The 11,829-nt window shown below is 48.7% G+C and overlaps 1 protein-coding gene across 1 annotated transcript in view; it reads right to left on the bottom strand.

Moving 5' to 3' along the window:
• Nucleotides 1-264: 264 nt before the first annotated feature.
• mmp28 (matrix metallopeptidase 28) overlaps nucleotides 265-11,829 on the bottom strand; it is a 102,692-nt gene continuing 91,127 nt past the window's right edge. The window contains exons 6-8 of the mRNA XM_060848002.1: nucleotides 6,366-6,515; nucleotides 3,772-3,939; nucleotides 265-2,993 (exon numbers count right to left, since the gene is read on the bottom strand). Of these exons, the coding sequence (XP_060703985.1) occupies nucleotides 2,590-2,993; nucleotides 3,772-3,939; nucleotides 6,366-6,515 (722 nt within the window). The 3' untranslated portion in view covers nucleotides 265-2,589. The remainder of the gene's footprint in view (nucleotides 2,994-3,771; nucleotides 3,940-6,365; nucleotides 6,516-11,829) is intronic.

Here is an 11,829-nt window from a genome sequence, read left to right as displayed (position 1 = left end):
CCTGAGGAATTGATGGATGTGGGTACAGTTCCAACATTTAAAATACACTTATAAAAGTTCATGAATAGGAAAGGTTTGGCGGGATATGGGCCAGGAGCAGGCAGTTAGGTTCGGGATTATGTTCGGCATGGACTGATTGAACCGAAGGGTCTGATTCTGTGCTGTATGACTCTCGGACTATGAGCATTTTTCTGCTCATTGTCTCGAACGTCTGCAGTTCTCATGGAGTGAACAGTGGCTTCGCTGAATAAGAAACAGAAGAAATTTCAGAAGGCAGCTTCGGTTTAATTACAGCTCAAAGTGATTAACATAAATACACAGACTCATCAAAACTTTGGTTGAGTAAAAAGGACAAAGGACTAGACCAGTGATGCCCTGGAATTTCCCTGAATGAATGATACTTTTTCAGGACAATGATTTGAACAAACCCAGAGGTTACCATCAGGGCTTTAAAACTCAGAAGTTTCTTGCTTTCCATTACTTCTGCTCTTTAGCTTTTGCTGATGGTGAAGAATCATTCAATCAACTGTTTGCTTTCCCATTGGCTGTTGGAAGGCAGACTCCCATGAGGATGGGTGCGTCCAGTGACCAATGGCAGGAGGGTGAGGGTGTGGCATTCAGAGGTCATGTGATGAAACTGTGGCAGATATGTCAAAGCAGAGCTGACATTCCCCTCTCTCTCCAGCAACACAGAGGGAGTAAAGTTCAGAGTGAGGAATGATTCAGTGGTGTTGTGCTTAGATGGAGCACTGTCGGCAAGTTCTGACATTAAACAATAAATACTGATCAGATATCAGTATAGAAAACTGATCATAGGATGTAAGGAAAAATTATTTTAAACAATTACTAATGAAACCAAACAAAATTCAGCTTGCATTTTCTGCCCTTGCCCTCTGTCACTGCAAAAACAAAATGGTTTTGAAGAATTGAAAGACTATATGAACAGGTGGCTTTACAATTTGGCCAATGACATATTAATATTTGCACAGAGGATTGATACATCAGGTGCCTTCCACCCCAACATGACAATACACTGTATCCTGTCTGTAGTGTGCTCTTTGTGTTTAGGGTAATCTGTAACCTCACCCGATGTATAGGGTACTCCATATCCTCATCCTGTGTATAGGATATTCTATACACTTGTCCTTGTGTATAGAACAATCTACACTCCTATCTTTGACTGTAGGGTACTTTAGTATGAGGGGATAATGTGTACGGAACTTTATACTATCATCCTTATGTGTAGAGTACAGTCTATCCTTATCTTTGTGTGTAGGTTACTTTAGACTTCCATATTTGTGTGTAGGGTACTCTATGCCTTCCTCCTGATGTATAGGGTGAGGTGACAGAGAAACAGAGAGAGACAGAGAGAGAGAAAGAGAAAGAGAGAGAGAGTAAAGGATCAGGTCATCAGAGGCCAGATACAGGGAGTGAGAGGTTGGATTGAGATGGGGTAGCAGTCAAATGCAGGTTGGGAGTGTTGTATGTGGTGAGCTATGGTTAGGTCAGCTTTAGAGTTAACCAGGAATCTTTCTCTAAGTCAGAATTAAGCTGAGAACATCAAAGCCCTCTGAGGCCTGGGACTCGAACCCAAGAGTTGGAGACCTTTTCAGAGGGTTCTGGACTCTGACCCATGAGAAGATTTAACTTCAGAAATAATTCCCACCAAGCTAACTGCATTGGCACTTTCGGCATAGTTCCAGCACACTACTCCAGGCTACACTGCTGCATTATCCCATCGGGGGAGCTCAAACAAGTCATCTCCCAAACTAATGGACGCTTTGCAACAAAAACAGGATAGGAGCCAGGGAAGGACCGAACAGGCTTTAGGAAAGTTGCAGTTCTGAGCTCTGGAATATTTTAAAGCAAATGGGACTAGTTTGATTTTGGAAACCTGGTCAGCACGGACAAGTTAGGCGAAAGGGCCAGTTTCCATACTGTATGACTCTATGCCCCTATGGATCCATGAACAATGGGAGGTAGAGCACATCGACCATCCTTTAGAATGTTGTGGGTTGGCTGGGCCGCAGCTGTGGACTTTGTTAGAACTGACAAATTGTGAGCAGAGCTTTCACAGCAGGTTGGTGGGGGCGAATTGCCCTGATCCCTCTTCAGTGAGACGGAGGCTCTTGATCAGAAAAAAAAAACGATTTGTAGTTACAAAGCACCAAGCAGGTAGGGAATAGCCTGAAGGAAGAGCTGTATAATTGTGATAATGTGGAGTTAACACACTGTGGAACAGTTCCCCTTTCTGTGAGCTTTCCATTTCTCATGTTGGGATTGGGATTACTGTATACTCTGCCAATGTGTATATGGTAATGGATATTCCATGCCGGATTTTTGGAATGCCCTTCCCTTTTCCGGCATGAGGGAAATCAGATATCCTGTGCCTTGAGTTATTTTATACCCTTGTCTCTATGACAGAGGTATGTGGTCTCCTGGATTGTGTTCGGGTTTCCTTGATAGCCTCTCATTGTGTTACTTCCTCCTGATAGGATGTGCTGGAGCTCCGAATACCAATTTCCACAAGAGCAGGAAATGTCACACCTCTGCAACGGAGCCCGGGTTGATTGCCAAGCTTGGCTCGGGTCACGTTTGCAAGTGCTCCGTGCCCGTTGTGTTCCTGTGGTAACAGCCAGTCCATTGCAGCTCCTTCGCCCACTTGCCCTGGTGCAGCATCTTCAGCCTGCTGTTGTCAAATTTCCAGTACGTCTCATCCTTGAAGAAATAGGTGCGCTTCTCATTCCAGGTGAAGACACCGTTGATGCCAACGGGGATGCCTTTCCAATCGCTGAGGGTTCGAGGGTAATACTGCTCCACCTGCATTAGCTCTTCATTTAGGACAAAGTACTTTGACCCTTTGAAGATCACCACATGATTCAGCGGTTGGAAGTAGAAGGCTGCGTCCGGGTGGCGAGGGAGACCCATGGTCTTGACCTTCATCGGGAAGCCCCGGTCCAGCTGGTCTCCAGCGTACCTCCAGCAGCGGCCCCCTGCTCCAACGAGAGCCATTCATTAGACGGGTTACGGCATCTGGGTCAACCCCAGGTCAGCACCGAAGACAGGGCCTCCCTCCAGCTCCCCGGTCCGCCTTCAACTAGCGTCTATCGCGACCACCCGTCACCCCGCGCTCGGTCACTCCCATCGCAACATTGTCAACACGACCGACCAAACCCATCCCCGAGGTGATAACCTGCGTGTGGGAGGAGAGGGAGAGTAGGGTAGGGGAGTGAGGGGGAGGGGGAGAGTAGGGTAGGGGAGTGAGGGGGAGGAGGAGAGTAGGGGAGTGAAGGGGAGGAGGAGAGAAGAGTAGGGAAGTGAGGGGGAGGAGGAGAGTAGGGGAGTGAAGGGGAGGAGGAGAGTAGGGTAGGGGAGTAAGGGAGGGCGAGCGTAGGGTAGGGGAGTGAAGGAGAGGAGGAGAGTAGGGGAGTGAAGGGGAGGAGGAGAGTAGGCTAGGAGAGTGAGGGGGAGGAGGAGAGTAGGTTCGGGGAATAAAGGGGAGGGAGAGAGTAGGGTAGGGGAGTGGGGGGAGGGGGAGAGTAGGATTGGGGAGGGGGGGGGATGAGGAGGAGAGTAGGTTCGGGGAGTGGGGGCTGGAGGAGAGTAGGGTGGATTGGGGATTGGCTGATCGAAATGATCCCGGCAGGGGCAAGGGATCTACTGAAGCTCATCGAATCAAGGATTGCTGGTGCTCACTGATCACATGATCTCAGGGATCACCTGATCACAGTCTGAGCAGGGCTTTGAGTGATGTGAGTGTGGTCACTTTACCTCTGAAGAAGTAGAATTTCCCTTCCTTATCCGACACAGCAGCTGCCTCAATAGCTGAGGGCAGCTCAGGCCAGCTCTTCTGGATTGACAGAGGGCCCTTTATATTCCCGTCTTTTGAGATTTTCCAGTAATCTGCTCCTCGGAATATGTAAATATTTTGTTTTAAATCTGCACAGGAGCAACAAACAGATGCATATTCAGAATCCCGCCGCTGTAAGGAGTGGTTATCAGCTTGTTTCAGGTTCCTCAGTGTCTCAAGCATCTCTAGCTCACTGTTATAGATCTACCCAAACAGACAGCCCTGAGAGAGGTTCCCTGTGAAACTTGTGGCAAGTCAGAAAAGCTCAAATCTCTGCAACACCTTTCACAGTTTCAGGACATCCCAAAGCACATTACAGCTTTACCTTCGAAGTTGGAGTTACGTATTTGTGCACAGAAGCTCCCATTATCGGCAATAAACAGGTTATCTGTTTCATACTGTTGTGTTTCTGGGATAAATAACGGCCAACTCACGAGCTAGAGCAGTGTCGCAGGGAGTTGTACATTCACTCGAGAAGGCAGACAGAGCATCAGGTGGAGATCAGTGTATGACAGCACATGTGACAGTGCAGCACTCCCTCGGTACTAACAGTGGACATTGATTAGATTAGATTACTTACAGTGTGGAAACAGGCCCTTCGGCCCAACAAGTCCACACCGACCCGCCAAAGCGAAACCCCCCATATCCCTACATTTACCCCTTACCTAACACTAGGGGCAATTTAGCATGGTCAATTCACCTGACCCGCACATCTTTGTGACTGTGGGAGGAGACCAGAGCACCCGGAGGAAACCCACGCAGACATGGGGAGAACGTGCATACTCCAACACAGTCAGTCGCCTGAGGCGGGAATTGAAGCCGGGTCTCTGGCGCTGTGAGGCAGCAGTGCTAACCACTGTGCCACCGTGCCGCCCGGTTCATTGCTCATGTCTCTGCAGTGGGGCCTGAAACTACAGCTGCCTGACCATGGGACAGTGATACTGAGTGAAGCACAGCAGCACTGAACCCCAGTAAAGTGGCGTCAAATGGTTATGCTATCACATCAGTGTTTTTGCTGGGGTTACAGTGAGAGATCCTGCAAAAACTGAAGACTTTCAGTTATACCCAGATTGCTTTGTCAGGTTTTAATGTATATCTTAGGTGAAGGGGTAAATGTAGGGGTCTGGGTGGGTTGCGCTTCGGCGGGTCGGTGTGGACTTGTTGGGCCGAAGGGCCTGTTTCCACACTGAAAGTAATCTAATCTAATCTAATCTTCCACCAGCCCCCATTAACTGTTCTCCTGATGAAAGGCTTTTGCCCAAAACGACGATTTTCCTGCACCTCGGATGCTGCCTGACCTGCTGTGCTTTTCCAGCACCACTCTAATCTATTCTCACACACGGTCAGTCGGAGGTGCCTCCCCTTCTCTCTTTTAGCCTTTTGCAGTTTCATTCCAATCTCACTCCGGCCATTCCTCTTGTTCCCACTAGATGGCAATCCAATTTCTTTTCATTGGTATGTGTGAGTACATATGCGTGAATTCAAGCGTGTGTGTGTGTGTGTGTGTGTGTGTGTCTACATACGAGTGCATACCTGCATATGTCTTTGTGTTTGCACATGTATATGTATGTGCATGTGTGTCTGAATGAGTGTTTGCATATGTGGGTGTGTCACACACATGAATGTAGTGTGTGTACACATATTCATCAGTCTATCATACATGCATGTGTGTTAGTGTTCAGAGTGTGCGTGTTGGTGAGTGAGTGAGTGAGAGAGAATGTGTGTGTTTGTGCGTGTCTGTGTCTGAGTGTGTGTTTGTGGATGTAAGAATGTATGTTGTGTGTGACTGTTGTGTTTGCGTGTGTGTATGCTGATTATGTGTGGTAAATGCATCAGGTGTGTGTCTGTGTGTCAGGCATGTGTGTGCATGTCGAGTGTGCGTATAAAATTAAAAATCACACAACACCGGGTTATAGTCCAACAGGTTCATTTAGAAGGACAAGCTTCCAAATTCCTCCACATCATAGTGTGCGGGTGTGAAAGTGTGTGTGTGTGTCAGATGTGTCTGTGTTAAGGGTGTGTGTGTGTGTGTGTGTGTGTGTGTGTGTGTGTGTGTGTGTGTGTGTGTGTGTGTGTGTGTGTGTGAGAGAGAGAGTGTGTGAGAGAGTGTGTGTGGTGTGTGACATGCGTGTGATATTTGATGGTAGGCTCCCTCCTCACTTTGTCCCACGCTTGGTGAGTGGTTACAGTCAGGCTCTATGTAACCAATGGTCCCGCTGTACTGGAGAGCAACGTCTATGGCTCTTTGTGGACTACAGCTAGTCAACAGCATTACCATGTCCCTTTGTTTTGCTCTATTTATTGCATGTTGCAGTGGAATATCTTTTATTCTCTGCACAGACCCACCGAGGACTGACAGAGTTTTCTGTGATTGGCTCTGTCCATATACAAATCTCTTTCCTTCCCTCAGGAGACAATGTGGGGGCAGAGGAACACTGGTTTCTCTTGTCAAAGTGTCAATGTTAGATTTCCACTACATTTTATATTCTGTCAAACTGTGAGGGTGAACTCTTACCCTTAGTGATGGTGTCAAAGTGGGTCTGGCAGTAGGAGGGAGGCAGATGGTCATCTGATGGGATTCTGGGCTTGGCGTGCTCGGCTGCATTCTGGAAAAAGGTCAGCAACTTTCCGGGCAGCTGCAGCACAGGCTCACGCAGCGGTTCTCCTGAAACAGAAAGAGAGGGAGAGAGAGGAAGAACTGCTGAGAAGGTTCATTCCAAACTCGGCTCGGGGGAGTTGCAGGCTGGGTTTCTGCGTACTGAGCATGAATGAAGGCAGTGACTGGAACACCACATTACCCCACACGCCCGCCACACAGTCTGCTTGGCGAGAAGGCTTTGACACGGTCTCTTTAACCCCCGGAGTACCGTGGCCAGCTCCCTCCCCGCCCCCAGGCTGACTCCACTGGATTTATCTGGTGCTGCAGCTTCACTGGGGACCTGTCTCCCTGTCCGACACCTCATCCACACCTCCACAGAGCCACAGTGGGCATCGTGCCCCTGGCTGACTTCCACCGTCTTGGGGGTCAGTTAGAATCAGCACACAGCAGCAATGTAGCGATGGGGACAGAATAAAGACAGGGGGAATAGCAGGAGTAGGCCATTCAGCCCCTCAGGCCCTGCTCCAATAATCCATCTGACTGTGGCTTCAACTACATTTTCCTGCCTCCCAGCTCACCCACCCCACCTATACCCCTCTACTCTCTTCTGGTCAAAAACTCCATCGAACTCAAATTTTAACACAATGACCCAATCTCCAGTGTTCTCTAGAGAAAAGAATTCCAAACCTAACACAGCAATGCTGTGTGGTTCACTGGGCTAACACCAGGGATAGCAGGACAGTCCCATACAGTCATACAGCATGAAAATAGGGCCTTCAGTCCAACTCATCCATGCCGACCAGATATCCTAAACGAATCTAGTCCCATTTGTCAGCATTTGTCCCACCTCCCTCCAAACCCTTCCTATTCATATACCCATCTAAATACCTTTTAAACGTTGCAATTGTACCAGCCTCCACCACTTCCTCTGGCAGCTTGTTCCAAACACGTACCACCCTCTGCGTGAAAAGGTTACCCCTTAGGTCTCTTTTATATCTTTCCCCTCTCACCCTAAACTTGTGCCCTCTAGTTCTGGACTCCCCAACCCCAGGGAAAAGACCTTCTCTGTGCACCTTATCCATTCCCCTAATGATTTTATAAACCTCTACAAGGTCACCCCTCAGGCTCTGACACTCCGGGGAAAACAGCCCCAGCTTGTTCAGCCTCTCCCTGTAGCTCAAACCCTCCAACCCTGGCAACATCCTTGTCAATCTTTTCCGAACCTTTTCAAGTTTCACAACATCTTTCCTGTAGCAGGGAGACCAGAACTGAATGCAGGATTCCAAAAGTCCTGTGCACTGACTGGGCTTGTATTCATTAGAGTTTAGGGGGATGAGAGGGAATCTGACTGAAATGTGTAAAACTCTAACAGGGCTGGACAAAGTAGATAAAGGGACAATGTTCCCCCGGTTGGGGGTCTAGAACCAAGGGACACAGTCTCAGGAGATGAGGATAGACTATTTAGGGCTGAGACAGGAAAAGGTTTTCTCACCCAGAGGGTGGTCAAACTGTGAGAATTTCCTTCCAGAGGAGGTTGTGGAGGCCAGGTCACTGAGAACATTCAAGAAAGGCATCGAAGGAGTATGGGGAGAGTGTGGGAATGTGGTGTGGATATACAGGACAAGCAACTCCAACAGTATAGCTCTCCCTCAGTACTTCACTGGACTGTCAGCATGCTTGTACTGCCAGACCATTTCCTGGGATAGAAAGTTCTGGAAGAACAGGCCACGGGACATAATATTAAATCAAACAGGCCCGAGATGAATAGAGGATATTTTGTTTTGCACAGAGGGCTGTATAATGCTGTGTTTATTTACTGTAACAGATCTAGGCTGGCTCTGCACTGACACAAAAGATGGATGAAAGAACGAGAGGGAGAGAAGGAGAGAGAGAAGGGATGGATAGAGGGAGAGAAGGGGCGAGGGAGAAAGAGAGAGACACTGGAGAGACAGTGAGAGAGAGAGAAAGAGGGAGAGACAGAGTGATTTGGGAATAGTGCAGACACAAAGGGATTAACAAGCTCAGGAACTGACTGGCTGAGACAAACATCCTGTCTCTGGGCTGTAATTCCTATCAGTTCGATGATAGTGATAGCAGCCAATAATGACGGCTGATTTGAACATTCTCCAGCTCCAAGGCCTCAAAGCGCACCCTCCCAGGAGTCCACCTGGAAGCTGAAGCCTGACTTCGCTCAGCTCCCTCAGCAGAGGCAGGACTCAGTCCTCCTCCCTGAGCTGTGCACATGCTCAATGGGATCTCTCTGACTCCCCACACCTTGAACATCGGTTTTCCTTTGTGATGTGATGCAGAACGAACAGGGACAAGGCAAATACTCTCCGCTGAACCTTGTGCAGTGAACTACCCAGAGCTAGCCCCAAGAAGAAAGGAGTCCTGCATTTATGTAGCGCCTTCCACAACTTCATCATGGCCCAAAGCACCTTACACCCAATGAAGAATTTTTGAAGCGTAACTGAAGTGGAGACAGTCCATTTACACACAGCAAGATCCCACAGTGGGCAAGGTGATAATGATTAAATATGAGTTTAATGATTGGTTTATCAATCAGAGTCCATTTTTGATGGTGCTGCCTAATGAGGGATGAATACTGGCCTGAGGAGAACTCTTCTACCCTCAGGAGAGAGTCAAAGAATACAGTCAGGGCCAAGGCCAGAAATAACAGTCCCACCCCCAGCCAGAGCACAGAGGGCCCCAAACAGAACAGTGACCCCACCCTGAATCAAAGCACCATAGCTCTCAGAGCTCCATCCCCCAGATCCTTCAAGATCCACCCATAAACCACTCCTCCCCATCCCCAAAGGTTTTTGGTCAGATTGGGATGTGGGGAAAATAGGAGAGCTCTGGTCCATGAATTTTCCTGGAGCTATTCTCAGTTTGCTTCCATAACCTTGGTGGGGGGGGCGGGGGGGGGGAGGGGGGGAAGCAGGGTTGCGAACTTTGGACTGACATCTCACGAGAACACAATAGCCACCTATGGACTGCTTGGGATTGTGGGAATGGTGGGGCCATCATCTGAGAAGACTAGGCATGTCCTCTCTGCGATTTGGCAGAACACGGGGTGACCCGACTGGAACATGCAAAATTCTCACAAGGACAAACGTAAGAAGGATTTCTCCTCTGGCTGGGAAGGTGGGCAGGGCAAAAGGGGGATCCAGAACTGAGGACACAGCCTCAAAATAAGCAACTGGCCAATTTAAAATTGAGATGAGGAATGTTTTTTTTCACTCAGAGGGAAGGGAATGTTTGAAATTCTCTACCTCAGCCTGTGAAAGCTCAACCGTTGAATATATTCAAGACAGAGTCAAAAAGTGTGGCACTGGAAAAGCACAGCCGGTCAGGCAGCACCCGAGGAGCAGGAGAATCGATGGTTCGAGCCTAAGTTCTTCATCAGGAATCACTTTTTGACTCTGATCTCCAGCATTTGCAATCCTCTCTTTCTCCCTGAATTCAAGACAGACTGATCGATATCAAAGATATCAGGGTGTGTCGGGGTTGTGAGTGAAAATGGTATTAAGGTCGAAGGTTTTATCGAAGGATAGAACAGACCCAAGGGGCTGAATGGCCTGTTCCTGCTGCTATTTCCTACCTTCTGACATTTCCCAATGGAGAAAGCAGAGTTAAACTGGCCAACCTTCAAGGGGTGCGTGTGCATGGCACAAGAGTCACAGTTTTAAAGCATTGGCGCAAATGTAACATGGGTCACAGCAGTACAGGGCATTGGGAAAGGGCAGGCACTCCGTCCAATGACATTTTGAAAGCTTTTCCTTGTGATTCAGGAATGCGACCTCCCCCACACTCCTCCTCCTCCTCCTGTCATCCTCATAAATCTCTCTGACAGCTTTCACAACATTTCTGCGGCTGTGCTCAATCTGATATCTTACTGCTCCACTCTCCTCTCTCTGTCTCTGTGCTTCACTGTACCACAGTCTGACCGCCACCGGAATACACTGGTTTGATTTTAGCTATGTATAACTCAGGGTATTGAGTACAGGAGTTGGGATGTCTTATTGCAGCTGTTCAAGACATTGGTGAGGCCACATTTGGAGGACTATGTGCAGGTCTGGTTGCCCTACTATAGAAAGGTTATTATTAAACTGGAAGGAGTGCAGAAAATATTTACTAGAATGCTACCTGAACTTAAGGGTTTGAGTTATCAGGAGAGGTTGGATAAGTTGGGACTTTTTTTCCCTGGAGTATAGGAGACTGAGGGGTGACCTCATGGAGGTCGAGAAAATCATGAGAGGTATAGATAAGGTAGATAGCGAACAGCTTTTTCCCATGGTAGGTTTAAGGTGAGAGGGAAGAGATATAAAATGGTCTTGAGAGGCAATATTTTCATACAGCGGGTGATGAGTACTGAGAGTAGGCTGCCAGAGATAATGGTGGAGCTGAGTACAATTTTGCGATGTAAGAAACATTTGGACAGCTCCGTGGATGGGAAAGGTACGGAGGGGTATGGGCTGTGGGAGATGTGTGGAAGAATGCAAAGAGAAGTCCAGTCAGGCCTGTCTCAACGCTGGGAGCGTATCGTTTATAATTTTCACAAGCAGCGAGGCTAGTCTCTCAATAAGCAGCAGGCAGTGGTCAATTCCAGGGAATTAGTGCTTGTTCAATACACCGCAAACAGCCTCACTCACCTCACTCACCTCACTCGCCTCACTCGCCTCACTCAACTCACTCTCCTCACTCAACTCACTCGCCTCACTCACCTCACTCAACTCACTCAACTCACTCGCCTCACTCAACTCACTCGCCTCACTCGCCTCACTCAACTCACTCGCCTCACTCGCCTCACTCGCCTCACTCGCCTCACTCGCCTCACTCACCTCACTCACGTCACTCATCTCAACTCACTCGCCTCACTCACCTCACTCACGTCACTCATCTCACTCAACTCACTCACCTCACACACCTCACTCACCTCACTCGCCTCACTTACGTCACTCGTCACTCATCTCACTCGCCTCACTCACCTCACTCATGTCACTCATCTCACTCGCCTCACTCGCCTCACACACCTCACTCGCCTCACTCACCTCACACACCTCACTCGCTTCGCTCACCCCACTCGCCTCACTCACCTCACTCACGTCACTCACCTCACACACCTCACTCGCCTCACTCACCTCACTCACCTCACTCACGTCACTCATCTCAACTCACTCGCCTCACTCACCTCACTCACGTCACTCATCTCACTCAACTCACTCACCTCACACACCTCACTCGCCTCACTCAACTCACTCACCTCACTCGCCTCACTTACGTCACTCACCTCACTCAACTCACTCGCCTCACTCACCTCACTCATGTCACTCATCTCACTCGCCTCACTCGCCTCACTCGCCTCACTCGCCTCACT

This window comes from Hemiscyllium ocellatum, chromosome 31 (genome assembly GCF_020745735.1).
Source record: "Hemiscyllium ocellatum isolate sHemOce1 chromosome 31, sHemOce1.pat.X.cur, whole genome shotgun sequence".
Lineage (NCBI taxonomy): Eukaryota > Metazoa > Chordata > Chondrichthyes > Orectolobiformes > Hemiscylliidae > Hemiscyllium > Hemiscyllium ocellatum.
Note: the sequence above shows the minus strand (reverse complement) of the source record. Positions and strands in the feature narration are given on the sequence as shown.